The 15,310-nt window shown below is 38.8% G+C and overlaps 1 protein-coding gene across 1 annotated transcript in view; it reads right to left on the bottom strand.

The window, feature by feature from the left end:
* Positions 1-3,672: 3,672 nt before the first annotated feature.
* The window catches only part of SPATA17 (spermatogenesis associated 17), a 90,131-nt gene continuing 78,493 nt past the window's right edge, over positions 3,673-15,310 (bottom strand). Inside the window, exon 10 of the mRNA XM_072410470.1 lies at positions 3,673-3,846. Coding sequence (XP_072266571.1) covers positions 3,766-3,846 — 81 coding nt within the window. The 3' untranslated portion in view covers positions 3,673-3,765. The remainder of the gene's footprint in view (positions 3,847-15,310) is intronic.

Raw genomic sequence — 15,310 nt, 5'->3', positions numbered from 1 at the left:
ATTTGTTGTTATCGTGTCTCTCACACCTACAATAAACCCACCATTACAATTATAGACTGGTCATTTCTTTGTCAGAGGGCAAACGTACGAAATCAGCCCGGGATCAAATACTTCTTTCCCTCGCTGTAGCTGGGTCAGCACATTCCCGGCCAACCAAGGTGGCGGAAAATCAGGAGGCCAGAAGAAGAATAGGAAAAGGTGACAAAGCCCACAACAGAATGGGCACAGGTATAGTATCAAGTAATCCAGGTGATCAGGTAAAGTTATATTATTGCAGAAGGGACATTGCAATAAAGGATTACCCTGGCCATAAATGTTTAATGTTAGGATTTAGTTCATATTTATGGGAGCAAACATTCCTCACTGAATTTCCACTGCCCACTATTCAGCACCAACAGGAACTTAAAAAAAAGAAAAACGATTCCTATAATATTCTAAAGTTGAGGTTTTCGGAAAAGAAATGTAAAGTATAGAGTGTCAGATTATGATGTTATTATGGATCCCAAGAGAAAAATTAGTGTAGATTCCCTCTAGAAATCCCTATAATTAAACAGTTCCAGTTGGAGAGCTGTGTCATGTTATATAACCCAGAACATCTGCACCGCTTTAAAGATAACTGCACCTCCAGCACAATAGCTAACACGGCCCTTACATCATGTAAACGTGTCTGCGGAAACTGTTCGACGTTTTATGAATCGCATTTGTTCTGCTTTATGTGATGCAGATTCCAAGCCGCTAATCCTATTGTTGTCCAATACAGATAAGATGGTTTGAATGGAGACTCCAGACCAAATATGCAAATTGAAAGTTGATTTATTTTATTACCTCTTTAGATTTTTTTTTGTAGACTCTGGATACCATGCTAGCCCCTAAGTATACACAATTTTACCACTAGCTCAAGTTTTCAGTGATATATGGAATGGTAAAGCTCAACTCTGGACAAAAATAAAAGACTAAAATGATTGATGCTTTATATATATAAATATATATATATATATATATAAAATCGGTAACTATCAAAGAAGCAGATTTCCTTGCTACAAAAATATATGAGCATGTATGTTTTAGTGTCTACGTGTATTTAGGACCAGAGTCATTTCTAGATCTGATGCACCAGGAATAATGATATGGCACACACTGCATGCACATATGTCCACACACACACTGTATATTCATAAACATGTACATTAAATAGTAGCATGGCTGCCTGACCCTCTCTAAGTCCTCTGTGCCCCCACTCTAGCTGATGTGGTGGAGCTGGTGCTAAGGAGGTTCAACATGGCAGGCTGTTTCCCTCCCCACATTCTGTGCACAACAGATATGGATGCCCTATACCAAAATGTCAGGAAGCCACAGGCAGCACAGAAATGATTGGGAAGCTGGAGCATCAGGACCCAGGTCAAGAGGGAGAAGAAGATCCAGGACATGTACCCTGGAACTAGCAATGCCAAGGTAAATCCATCTGGATGTTCCCACCAATTATTGCCCTTTCCCGCTATTCCTGTTGAATATAAATTAAGTTCAAAATTCCAAGGAGACTAATATCCCATTTAAATGGGCATAGAATATGTGCAGATCCAGAAACGCAGCAGCCAGATCTCACCAACAGAGATCCTGAGAAATATAAGAAAATATTGGTTGGTTTAAATCTCCAATATCTACCAAGAAAACATTTTACAGTTGTTAAGTTTGTGTCAGTGCCATTTCCATTGCATTGTCATGGCTGACATTGGTGCAGGCCTGCTCAGTTATTCCTATTCTGAGTAGCAGCGGTGACCATTCATGGGTCTCAACTTTTTATTATTTTCACCTTGGCTGTTAGAGCCATGTGGACTCCATATACAGCTTGTTCCTGGCTCATTCGTATTCTAAATATGCTTTGTGTTGTTCTGTATTCAGTTTAGAGTTCTTTGTTAAACTTTGCATTTTGCAATGAAAAATCCTCAAGCAATCCACATGAGTGTGATCCTCTCCTACATAGCAAGATATTTTTATCAATAAATAAAACCATTTTAATCCGATAGAGGCTTTTGCCATTTCTAATCGCCCTGATGGCATATTGTCGTTCGAAGGTAAAAAGCGGCACAGAGTGAATTATTGTAAAGCGATGAACTGCTCTCCAGCGACAGCAATCAAATAGACAGCACCGCGGGCTAAAAATCACCGCCACTTTTTATTCATCAACAGGTTTTGTGTACGAAAACCCCCATTTTACAGCCCCCGCCACTTCGCCTGAGAGAGCACTCACATTTATTTGGTGAAATTAAATCTGAGTCCAGAAGGGCCTGTTTCTCACTTACCGGTATTAAATGAAATTAATTTCCTGTTGCAATTCAGAAAGACAAACTTTTCAAAATGTTACATTCATAAAACGGTGACAAGAGCAAAAGGACAGCAGACTTTTTTTCGGTAAGATTTAATGTCGTTCTCAGCCTACAACTTTTTCACAGTATTTTGAAAATGCCACCTACATCGCTCATCTTTTATGGTGTGAGGGCTGACGAAATTTTCAATAAAGTTAGGTTTTTATCTTGCAAATGAAATGGGGTAGAATGACCTATGTTTAATATAGAAATGTCTCCAAGGCAGCAGGAGAGGACATTACTTTAAAGGGAATGTATGATGGTCATGTGTGTGTGTGTATATATATATATATATATATTGTGTGTGTGTGTGTATCTGTCTGTGTATATGTTAATATATATATACACACACACACTTACATATATAATTACACTAGACTACTAAATAGTAGTAATAGTAGCACATTTAAAGTGGCATTAAAATTAAAGTGGGACTTGCATTAAAAAAAAATTACTTCTAAATTGTTCTTGTTGAAAGCCTTCTATCCTTGTACTAAGTTACTGCACCCAACAAATCTTGCACCTACTTTAAATCCATTTTCTTTCTAGGGGCCCCCTGTTATGTCTCATACTATCCTTTTTCTTAGTGGTTTCTTGTGCCAATGGGCTAATCTCACACTGTGCCATTATACATTATAGGAAAGCCCCTTAACATGTATAGAAGGAGCAGCTTGTAGCCTCCTGGGATTTGTGATATTTACATATCCCAGGAGGCTGCAGGTCTCCTCTTTGGTCTTTATCTCCATGGCAGTAAAGACAGAAGGGCCAGAAATTATAACAAAAGTCATAAAAAAACAAAATATGACGATGGGTCTGCTTTTAGTTTTTTTCAAAAGGTGATCATTTTGAAATACCACGGAGGCAAAGAAATTGGTCCACCCACTATGATTGGTATATGTTATTCAATAAGTTATACAAACAATATGCGGCCACAGATATAGGACCCCCCTGTACAACATTATGCTGTCCAAAGCCAGGGCTCCAAAGATACGAGGTATGTATGGATGATTTTGATGTAGAGAAACTCAATACCCAGAGCCATGACCACAACCTTATTGATCACCTTTGGGATTATTTAAAACATTGATTTGGAACCAGTAAAAAAACACATGACCCTTTACATGCTCACTGATAATTTCTGTTTAGCTTGTTCTATTAATCGTTTTTGACAGTATAAAGGCTACTACTGTTGGGTATCTGAAAATGTTAGTTCCCTGGCCATCCTGGTTCTATTTGTTAAAAGCTCCTTATACACATTAGAAAATGGTGTTAGAAGGTGGTGTTAGGGATTAAAAGGAAAAAAAACCCATTTCAAAGAAAACATTTTTATTGTATCTTTATAATACATGTATGGCAAATGACTGTACGGTACATAATCCATTCCTCCTGGCATCTTGTGATGTTAAACTGCTTGCCCGGCCTTGGAATACATGCGTCCATATTTATCGAAAAGTGGGACAGACGTGAAGGTGGCATGGAAGTCCTAAAAGAAAACAGAACCAAGACGTTAGTGTTGCTGCTTACATATTTATTGTCTTAGGTTAACATCAATCTTCATTTCAGTGTAGGTCCTGATATTCAGACTCCAGAATGGACAACAGAAAGATGTATACATCTTTATGGAAGATTTTATGTATCTATGTGATTTAGACAAGTCTGCCACACAGCATGGTCAGCAATCATCCAATGCAGCTGAAGCATAGCTTGGTCCAGAATACAACCCATACTTTCTGATTGGACAATGAAAGAGTAGCAGCAGTAAATAATTTTGATCACTCTGCTCTCTCCATGTCACAAAAACCAACACATATTAATGCTTTTATAATATTTGAGTGATTTGGTTTACTTATACTTTAATTGTCATGTTTTATATCTGCCTTCAGTACAGATTTAAAGAATACCTGGGGATCCTCACCCGATAGTCTTTGTTTATGCACTTTAAGTTATAGGATGATGATGCTCTGTACATGTAACCTCAAATTAACTATTACAATGTCGATCTGTTACATGGAATATCAACACACACAAGCACATGGTCCACTGTTGTCCCCACCAGAAAACCCACCCTGAAAAATGCCATACAGTCTTCACATGAGTGAATGTAAACAGCGAGATCAGCAATACTGGGTTGCAAAATAAGCAGTTTAAAAATGTAAAACACTATTAAAAAAGGTTTAAGATATCGGAGTATAGTTTGCAGTGGTTGATTATGATCATGTTTGTGTACAATGGATCAGCAAGAATTCAAACAGAACAGCCCTGTTTGTTACCTTAATAAAGGGAACCATTATGGCCCCAAAACAAAGTGTCAGTATGAAAGCACAGTAAAGAAATTTTCAAAGAACTATGTATGCTGACATTTTTTAGCATTTACCATTTTATCTTTACCATTTAGATCTGTACGGTGTTACCGCTGTCGTGCACCAGACACTTTTTTATGTGAGGAGTTTGTGCGGTATATTTTATGAATGATTTATAAAATGAGGAATTAGGTATACAAAACAGAGGAAATCCAAGCATGTACAAAACAAGTGGTTTGACTAACAATAGCATAATAACAGGCGAGAAAACAGTTACATGCAAGGTAGATACAGTCGTAGGAAAAGGCTTACGAGAAATGAAATCATATGGAAAAATTGGTTGAACAATTAGATTAACATGGAACGGGGGTATCATTGTCCATCAGACAATAAGCATATGGATGATTTACATCTACAGGCAAGGTTAGGCCTGTTTTGAACTTTGTTTCAAAGTTCCAAAACCCTGCACACATGTATGATGAGTTTTATAGAATACTAACTGATTAAAACTCCAATCTGATTTGATCGATTGTTAGCATGCATTATATGATTTGTGTACATCTGATCATTATTTACCAGAGTTGTTTGATCTATGTATGTTGGAAACCCAGCAATCAGTCAGTTACAATGCTAAAGAGGTTCTTGGGTATTTGGGAGGTGTTTTTGAGTGCTTATGGGCTTTTGACTCCTTCCAAACACTGCAGGATGCCTTTTCTTTACAGGCCATCAGGAAAACGCTGTGGTGTGGACTCGCCCATTGGAATGAATGGGAATTTCAAGCTTAGTTGTTTAAATGCTCAGGTTATACATTGGGAAAAAAGTCTATGCAGACTCTGAAGCACCTGGGTCCTCTCCTCCTCCTGTGTCTATATCTGTCTGTCATTTGCGATAAATACTGTTTAATAAAAAGAGATATAAGGATTGGAAGTAGCCTACATTCACATAAAATCTGTGGTTATTTCTCCAAAAACTCAGGAACAACTTCCTGTGGAGTACCCTCATAAAACTGTGCTAGAGTACCTAAAAGAACTAATGCTATTTTGAAGGCAAATGTTGGTCACACCAATATTAATTTGATTTAGATTTCTCTTCTGTTCATTTACTTTGCTTTGTTAAAACGGACCTATGACCAAATTTTTACCAATATGTAAAAGGATGGCTAACTCTTATGTATAAAATAAAAATGAGTGTTTCTTAAACATTTTTGGGGAGGACCCCTCCACTTCCATCTTTACTACCACAACGGTAAAGACTGAAGGGGAAACCGCAGCCTCTTGGGATACATACTTCACATATCCCACGAGACTGAACCTTCTGTTTATGCTCGGGATTGGGCATGCGTTTTAAGAGTGCTCGATCTCACGCATGCACAGTGAGATTGGCACTTTTATTGTTATTATTTTTACATTTTTAGGAAGAAGACCCGATCTTGTGCCTGCGCAGTACAAGATCAGAGGAAGTGAGAAGAACCCAGAAGATAAAAAAAAAGTGGATATAAAAGACGCTATTATGGCCACGGCTAGAAATATGAGAAATCTGGAATTTGATGGGGCCCCTCTGCAGCTGTATCAGGACTTATCATGGCATACTTTACAACAGCGCCGCTTACTTCTACCACTGCTGACTGTTTTGAGAGATAACCGTATCCAATACCGGTGGGGTTTCCCCTTTAGTCTTTCAGTGCGTCATGAGGGGAAAACAATCACCCTGCGGTCTCCAGAGGACTTGTCTCCCTTTTGCAGAGCCTTGGGGATAACACGCCCGAATCTTCCTGGGTGGGAGCAAGAGGATTCTGGGCGCCCCCGCTCACCTCCCTGGCAACAAGTGGTCTATGGGAAAAGATCTAAAGGCACCCACCGGGAGACAGCTTCTTCATCTAATCGGCCTTCACCACCGCGTCCTTAACATGATGGAGGACTGCCTAATGGAGCCCTCTGGCTGAGTTCCTGGACCTGCTTTTTGCTTTACATAATGAGCTCTTTATCCCCTGCCTGCTGTTGGCTGTGACCTGGCGGGCTGAGCTGGGGGATAGTGCCTTGGTTTACCGCAGAAGTTTGTTAATATCAGTCTAGGAATGACTTTAAAATTAATGTTTTTGCTGTTCTACCTCACACCCTGGTTTAAGTATCACATATACCATGCTTGCTGTACTACCGAAACCCGAGTTTGGCGCGGCCCTGGGGGGCGCTCATGGCTCCCCCTGGCTACTGCTGGGGGTGGTCTGACCTTCCCCTTGAGGCCTGTTACTGCTGTTGGTCGGCGCCGCCCGACCGCACGATGTCTTTTCTTTGGATGTTGGCTTGTTCTTTTTTGGCCCTCTGGGTCCACGGTCCCTTTGGGAGAGATTGTTCATCTGCTCAGCAATATGGCTCTCTGGTTCCACTTTGTCAGTGGCGGAGAGTGGTGGATGTCAATCTCCCCCTATTCGCCGATAGGCGAGTGTTAACTCTTTGGTTTATGTTCTTTTTTTGGTTTATCACTTGTTATGTTGTGGACAGGAGCATTTTGGTTGATCCCTGCCCCCCCTGCCCCATTTTTGAAGGTGACACTAAGTTGGTTTATGGCCAGTTTGACACAGGTGGCTGCGGATCTAGCCTAGCCCATGCTTCTTTATGGGAGGATCTAATGGTAGCACTCCATTCCCACTTTGACTGTGATGATGACTAGGATATTGTCATATAACGTCAAGGGTCTGAACACTAACACAAAGAGAAAATTGGCTCTCAGGGAATTCAAGCGCTTATCCCCAGATGTCATATTCTTGCAGGAGACCCACTTTGACAGCTCGGGCTCCCTTAATTTTGCCTCTAGATTTTACCCCCAATCATATATGGCTAACTCTCCAAGCAAGAAAAAGGCTGGAGTGGCGATCCTCTTGAGGGACTCTTTTAATTTCCTCCTAACTAGCTCTGTACTGGACACAGAAGGGAGATATATTATACTGAATGGTACTGTACAAGGCATGTCTGTCACATTATGCAATGTTTATGCCCCCAATGTATAATTTACAGGATTTTTTCACACCTGCCTAAAACTTTTGTATATATATATATATATATATATATATATAACATTTCATAATATATACATATATATTTATACATGCATTTTATATAAAATAAACTATATATATAAAAAAAATTACAGTCTCTGCTATAATAATTAAAACACGCCTCATGTAAGTAGACATAATACACTCAAACTTTCGCGATCACACTCCACAGATATAAGTTAATATATATGTAATAACTGTCAAATTGTTCCTTTCTTGCCGGCGAAGCCAGACAAATTTCCTCTGTGACTTTTGATCAAGATTCCCAGAAACTGACATTTGCAGAATATAAAAAGCGATTTCAGGACCCCCTAAAGAATATGAACTGATGACTTCTAAAAAGCATTTAAACTTTTAAAATTTGTCAAGATTCCCCAGCCACACATGTAGGAAGAGAAGCAATCACCCAAAATGGGAAATGGAAGAAATCTCGGCTTGAAGAAAAATGTTAATTTATACGGCTTAATTAAATGTATGTGATTTAACAAAGCTAATGGCGCAATTGACCGATTCTGGGAAAATAAAGCAAACAGGTCTGATCTGCAAAAGCAAGGATAAATTCAATGAATGGTCTAGATAACAAAGTTAGGGAAGGAAGGGGAGGGAAGTATAAAATCACGACTCTGTGGAAGTGCAAATTTTATGTACAATGTTGGCAAACTGATGATCTTTTTTATTTTTTTTTTTTTTTGTACGGATATAGCGTACATCTTAAGGGATGTATAAAGTTGTAAAACTATAAGTGAACTCCATCTTTTGCAGTGCCCTTGGTTCACGAATGATAAATGCAGGCGGTGAGGCGTCGGCGTTGACCTCATCTTCTTAGCGTTGAGAGGGAATCTCAGTATTTTTAGTTATTCTGGGTCTTGGTTGTACAACTGCCCCCGTTGCCACAGCAACCGAGGCCCTTATGGCATGCTCTAACTCTAGTCCTCACATTACGGCCACCCTGGAGAATGATTCTGCCTAAAATTTATAGCATAAAACAGCTGGTAATTATGTGTCAGAGCATATGTTGATGAGAAGGCCAAATACACACTCCGAGCGAAGATTTAGCATCAAAGTTGGTGGCAGCTTCTTGGAGTTAGTTGGCAAAAAGGAACTATGTGTTAGCAATTGGAAAATGTATTTTCCCCAAGTAATATGAAAAAAAAAAGTTACAATCTGATCTGTGAAATACATAAAAATAATGAGCCGATCGAAGGTAGCTTTTTTTTTCATTAGGGAAAGTAATAAGAAAAGATATGTTGCAATAAACTAAATAAACTGTGATAAAATAAAAAAGGATAAAAGGTAACAGTATTTAATAAACATCCACCTTTATACATTTCTTTATCTTAAACAGACCACATCCCTAACATTCAAAGGAAAAGATATGCGATGAAAGACATCAATTTTAAGCTATTAATAAAACAAAATTAAAAACAAACATCATTTCAAATACATAAAACACAATAAAATCGTGGGTGTATATAATGACCTCTCCTTACAGAATACCCCCAAAGGGTTTAAATTCTGAATTACGTCTCGTCGCGTTTTGCGGAAAAAATCCACTTCTTCAGGAGGAAGGGGAGGAGAAGTCTGATGTTTGTATTTCCAGCAGCCCTCTTGAATTGTTGCAAGGAAGGAGGTGGTTATGACGGCAATGGTATATTCAAATCCCATTTAGCTAATTGGCGAGTAATCTCTTTCAATTTTCAATATAAATCACAGTGATCAGTTTCATGTCCTTCAGTCCTCAAACAGATAAACGAACTTACAGCCTAACAGCACAACCATGTTCCTATTCCATCGGCTTCCCTTGCAAGTGAGTCAGCTCATAATCTGCAGAACCCCCATCAATAAATACTTGGGACATGGTCACATGACATATCTGTCACAGGGGAGCTCAGATTGGCTGATATTTCTTGTTAGCAGCAATCACATGAACAAATGACTAGGCATGTGGTCACATGACTGTCTGCATTGGGATCAATGGGCTATGGTTTACTGCTTTAAGAAAGCTTAGAGGGGTGTGTATTGAGGAATGGGGGTTCAACCAGGGTTCTTCCAGAGCTTGCTGAGCAATGAGCAATTTGTGCCTCTCAGGTCGGGTTAAGTGACACCAATGATCTGTAGAAGTATTCTTCCTAATGGCCAGCAATGTAAGAGGCATTGCTCCTACTGAGCACCACACTAATTCAGTATATTTTGAGCTGCGGATATAGTAATTATAGTAGGGGTTATGACCTGAATGTTTTTTGGGGGATCCCTCATGTTAAAATGTAGAGAAAGGCTGCTTTTATTTCAAGTCCAGCAGATGATGAAGGATCAACAAGTGAAAAAAATGATAATAATATGCAACAGGAGAAACTCAAAAAAGCAAAAAACTGCTCTGGTAAAGCCAAGCTAAGATTGATGAGAAGAATGTCTAATAGCAATTAGGTTGATAAGTGAATAAAAACAATCATTAAAAGAAAAGTGGTGGACAGAATATTTGTTTTACGAGCCAAATGTGCTTGTACACTGTGTTACTGCTATTTTATTTCTGAATTCAGTCAGTAGGAGGGTCAGATGGACATGACTACATAACACAAACAAGTGAGCTACATTTCCCAGTGTCACTGCAATACAGTGGAAACCATGGGGGTACACATAAGGGAGGGAGTCCAAGATTTGAAGGTCAAAGGTGGTAATTGTAGGACCTCCATGTGCTAACAAGAAACTAGGTACAAGAGGTAAGATAGCACAGCTACACAATGGGGTTATAAATTTGTAAAGTTCAGCTCCAAAGGCATTACCTACAATTTATACTAATCAAAATGGTTGCTTTGTTCCATTTGAGGCTTTAATGTTAATGATCATATTATATTTATCATTTTTGGTTTTGCTCATGGTTCCATTGAGCTGATCAATGCACCAGTTTATCATTTACAGTAAGGGTTGTTTTGAGCTGCACAAAGTTTCACAAAATAAAAATGATTCCTAATTTTATTTCTTTGATTGGGCTGCAACAGGTGGATGGGGTTCCATCAATGGTCCTGATTTATTAAAGCTCTCCAAGGCATGGGATGTACTTTCATCAGTGACGCTGGATGACGATGCAAACATGGAATGGATTTCTTCAAAATAATTTGCTATTTGCTAGATGTTTTGAATCCTGGCCCAGATCTTTTCCAGGTTTGCTGGATCACCCAGTTTTACTGAAGAAACTGTATCTTCTCCAGCTTTGGAGAGCTTTAATAAATCAGACCCAATGATGTAGAAAGGCCGCAAATTGTGGATCTTCATTTTTTCTTTGAATTAAAACCTTTAGACACATACATTTTAGATTGTTTGTGGCTACCATGAGTAGCAACCTCCTAATCCATGTAACTTTGCTTTTTCTTAGCATACACTATATATTAGTGTCACAACATATACAGGCTTACCTCAGTCAAGTACTAAAAATCAGACATGCCGCACGAAAAAGGCATTCAGAGAACTGTAAAGGCATTTCACTTTGATTTGTCCACTGGTTTTTAAAAGACGTGACCACTGACCTCCAGCTTGTACCTTATCGACTCTCCTTTCTGTGTTGTAATGCTGTAAATGGAAATCTCGTTGACTCACTTGACAAGACCAGCAAAAAACTGCTGAGCTGTTTAGCCAGAAAGGAAAAAAAAGCATCCCGTACTTTAACTCTTTCTTACAAAACGCATTAGATATATTAATGTCCCTGGGTGACGGATTTGCCTACTACAATCATTTTTCCGACCTAACACAGATTTTATTCCAATTGCCAAGGGACCACTAAGCTACCCTAAAAGAGATTGATTGATCCACCCCAAGGTTTGGTCGGGGGCAAATTTTCCTTACAACTGAAACCAATTAGTGGGCTTGGCACTTGTAGAGCAAAATGTAGGTCAGCTGAAAGTAATAAAAAAGTATTGACTTTCTTCCTGTCTGTAAGCGGCAAGAGAGGGGTGCACTGGCCTTGTCTTACATGAATAGAGCTCCATTAATTTCACTTATTTCAAGTAGGCATGTCAAACATTAATGCTTCTTTTGCACTTTTCACACAGACTGGGTTGACACTGCTGCTGGCCCCAGTGAAAGGCGTTTACAATATTACATCCACTGAAAGCACTTGGCGCCAATAATTTTTAAGCCCCTGAAGTATTGTCAGACATCACCTTTCATTGTTCCTAATGCTAAAATATATATTTCTACTCTCTGTCATTAGCAATGGCCAATAAATATTAGTTCATAAAGTTCATGCCCGTGGATAAGCTGTAACATCATAACACGTTTCTGTGATGTAAAATTAAATATGCAACCGCTTTGTAACTGGTTTTCCCAGAGAATTAAAGGGTTCACATAACAAAAATGCATATTTTAGTGTTGGGGGCATACCGATGGATGTGTTGAACCACATGATTGTGGTATATCCTAGGTACTTCCATAGAAAGAACTTAGCAGATGAGATCCTAGCTGAATTCACTAGTTAAAGTGGAATTAAATCATCACTTTACAGAATTAGAGATCAGGCAGGGGGTTTTGCAGAAAGGCACAAGTGATGTCCCTTCTGCAATAACCAGTCTTACCTACCTGATCACGCTGCTAAAACATCACCAAAGAAACACGGCAATTATGGTTTCCCTTGCCTGTGCCTGGGATAAATAAACTGCCACTCACCCATGCAAGTGTTACATCATCCTGACATTGCCAGTCAAGATCCTCCCTAGTAAGAAGAATGGAATATGATGTCACTTTGGGATGGAACCCAGATAGGTGAGTTGAGCAGCTTTAGTTCTGCTTAATGATATTTAAATGGGCAATTTATTATCTAGATGGATGTCCTAATTTGACTTATTTATAGAGAATAAAAAGGAACATGCTACTGCATGAGGGAAGATAGCAGATTAGTATTGTCACTTCAGCTCGGGGAATATTTGATCCCATCAATGTTCAACTACATACAAAATATCAGCTCCATTTGGAGTACATTTTAGTGATTAGAGAGCCATAAATGATTGCCATGCTCTTTGAATTTCACATGGTCTTTAAAACTTGCAAAGTGTATCGGGGAAGAATAGCCCTTCTTAAGGAAACTAGAAGCCCCATGCCAGCCCACTGGTCTGGCCTTTTGACATGAAATCGAACCTGGACCTGATTATTGTGCTGCTTCTACTTCACTGTTCAGTGGCTGGTGGTTTGTCCATGAAAGCTTGGGTTCTGAGGAACTAGAATGAATAATGGTGGTGAAAAAAGGTACTGCAGAGGACAGCTCCATAATCAATTCCACTTAACAGTGCTGATAAATAGCTTCATGGCTACCGCAACTGCAAGAGATGATTGACATAGCCTGCAGGCACAGCCCTACCTCACACACTTTTTATGAAAACCCAAGGTTTTCTGTCCCATTTCAAGCAGTGAGACCTGCTTGGGGCAGATCCATTAGAGCAGCTGACATAAAGTTGTATTTGGGGGAAACTGCCACCCCAATCAGCAGTGCAGGGATTCAAAGCATGTTTTTCACTTTTCTGCAAAATACCCACACAATAAACTAACAATGGAAATGGAAGCATGACACTAAATATTGCTATTACAAACAGCAGAGCCTTAGGCCTGGCTAAATTGATTCTTTAGGCAAGTCATAATTTACTATCATTGAGTTGCTAACCTGATTTTTCTAAACGCAAAGCATGTAATTCTCCATGACCTTACAATTTACATTTACATTAATGACCTATGAATTTATTCAGAGTATAGATCATGTTAATTAGCTCACAGTAACAAAGGCAGTTTCACAAGTGCTGCAAAATACTTTAAGTGCATTGTATGAAATTTATTGTGAGCAAAGTGTATTTAAGAATCAGCACAGCCACCTAATCTGTCTTATGTGTTTATACTTAACATGTTTACTGGCAATTACTTAGATACTTTATGACTAAAGGCATTGGGTTTTTATTGTTTGTACATCTTAGTATTTAATTGCTTCCAAGTGCAAAATGTTGCTGTAGAACAAATACAATTTTTAAAACATATTTTGTTACAATTTTAAAATGTAACTTTAATTTTACACCCTAAGAAATCATAGTAATCTATTTTAGGCACCTACATAACATATATTTAGTTTATAGCATATTTCTTTAATACATATTTCCTTACATTGCTAGGACTTAAAGGTTCATCTTCAACCCCACTTCTAAAAGAAGCTTATCTCACTGGTTATTCCTATTATTTTGTCGGCTGTGGATTATGCCAAATGGCTACATGACTGTGTTGTGCATTTACTCATGCTGTCTATGGAATTTTGTGATTCATTACTTTTTTTAAACTACGTGTATCGACTACTTTTGAGAAATTGTGGATGAACGTCTGAAAAATTCATGCAGTTGAGTGCTCAAAATACTTAATTAAAAAAGTGGTTGTGTTAGGGGTAGTATCCTGAATTTTCTCTGCATGGTCCATCTTAAAGTGTCCAAATCAATTTCTGGGTGACACGGGCACTTCCTAATAACTGTTCAGTGGTGGGATTTTTTGGGGATCCCAAAGTCTTTACTTAAGGAACTTGCACCACTGAAGCACCCACAGACATTGAAGTTAGGTAAAAATAAACCATTATGGGTAAGGGGCATAAGAGGGATGTGGGAAGGTAGGTAACTTTGACAGAGATGAGCTTAAAGAAAATAAAGGCTTATGTAGAACTTATGAACCTGATTTATTAAAGTTCCCTGGAGAAGATACACATATATCAGTGAAGCTGGGTGACACAGCAAACCTGGAATAGATCTGGTCCTGACTTTTAAGAAATACATTCCAGGTTTGCTGGATTCCCCAGCTTCACCAATGAAAGTGTATCTTCTCCAGTTTTGGAGAATCAGGCTAAATCAGGATAAATCAGGCTCTATATGTAATAGGTAATAAAAAAAATACATGGAGCTTTTCTTCAACCACTACATGAATAGAGCAGCTCTACAACATTTGCCTTTATTTAGTCCAGTGTTTCTCAGCTTGGGTTCCTCCAGAGGTTGCTTGCTTGAGCAATGAGCAGTTCGTACCCCTCAGGTCAGTTTAACTGACACTAATGCTCTTTTAGGCTGTCTTTAAGGGTGATAATATTTCTACCGGCTAGCAATGTGAAAGGCAATCTTCCTACTGACCACCACACTAATATATTGTGAAATGTGGATATAGTAATCATAGCAGGGGTTCCCTAAAGACCTGAAAGGCTGATCTAGCCATATCTAGCTATCCTCCGGTCTAATCTACAACCTGAAATATTATTTATATTTTAAAGTTTTCCAAGCTGATCTGTTTCTGGCCTTTCAGACAAAACTGTCAGAATGAATTTTAAAGGTTGACGCGAGAAACGATAGTCCGTCTGTCTATGCCATCAAATTTATTTTTTTGTTGTCGCATTTGGATCTAAACCATCTAGACCGCAAACCATGTTTCATGGGATTTCAATACACATCCAGGCTGAAATGTTCATGATTCATAAACATACACATGAATTTACTTTACGGCTACCTTTTACTGGATTAAAAGCTATATATCACCTTTATTTCTCGCCTCCTTTTATTAGCTCTCTGGAAGCTGATCAGCTGATAGAGGCGATAACGCTTTCC

The sequence above is a fragment of the Pyxicephalus adspersus genome, chromosome 4 (assembly GCF_032062135.1).
Source record: "Pyxicephalus adspersus chromosome 4, UCB_Pads_2.0, whole genome shotgun sequence".
NCBI classification, from domain to species: domain Eukaryota; kingdom Metazoa; phylum Chordata; class Amphibia; order Anura; family Pyxicephalidae; genus Pyxicephalus; species Pyxicephalus adspersus.
Note: the sequence above shows the minus strand (reverse complement) of the source record. Positions and strands in the feature narration are given on the sequence as shown.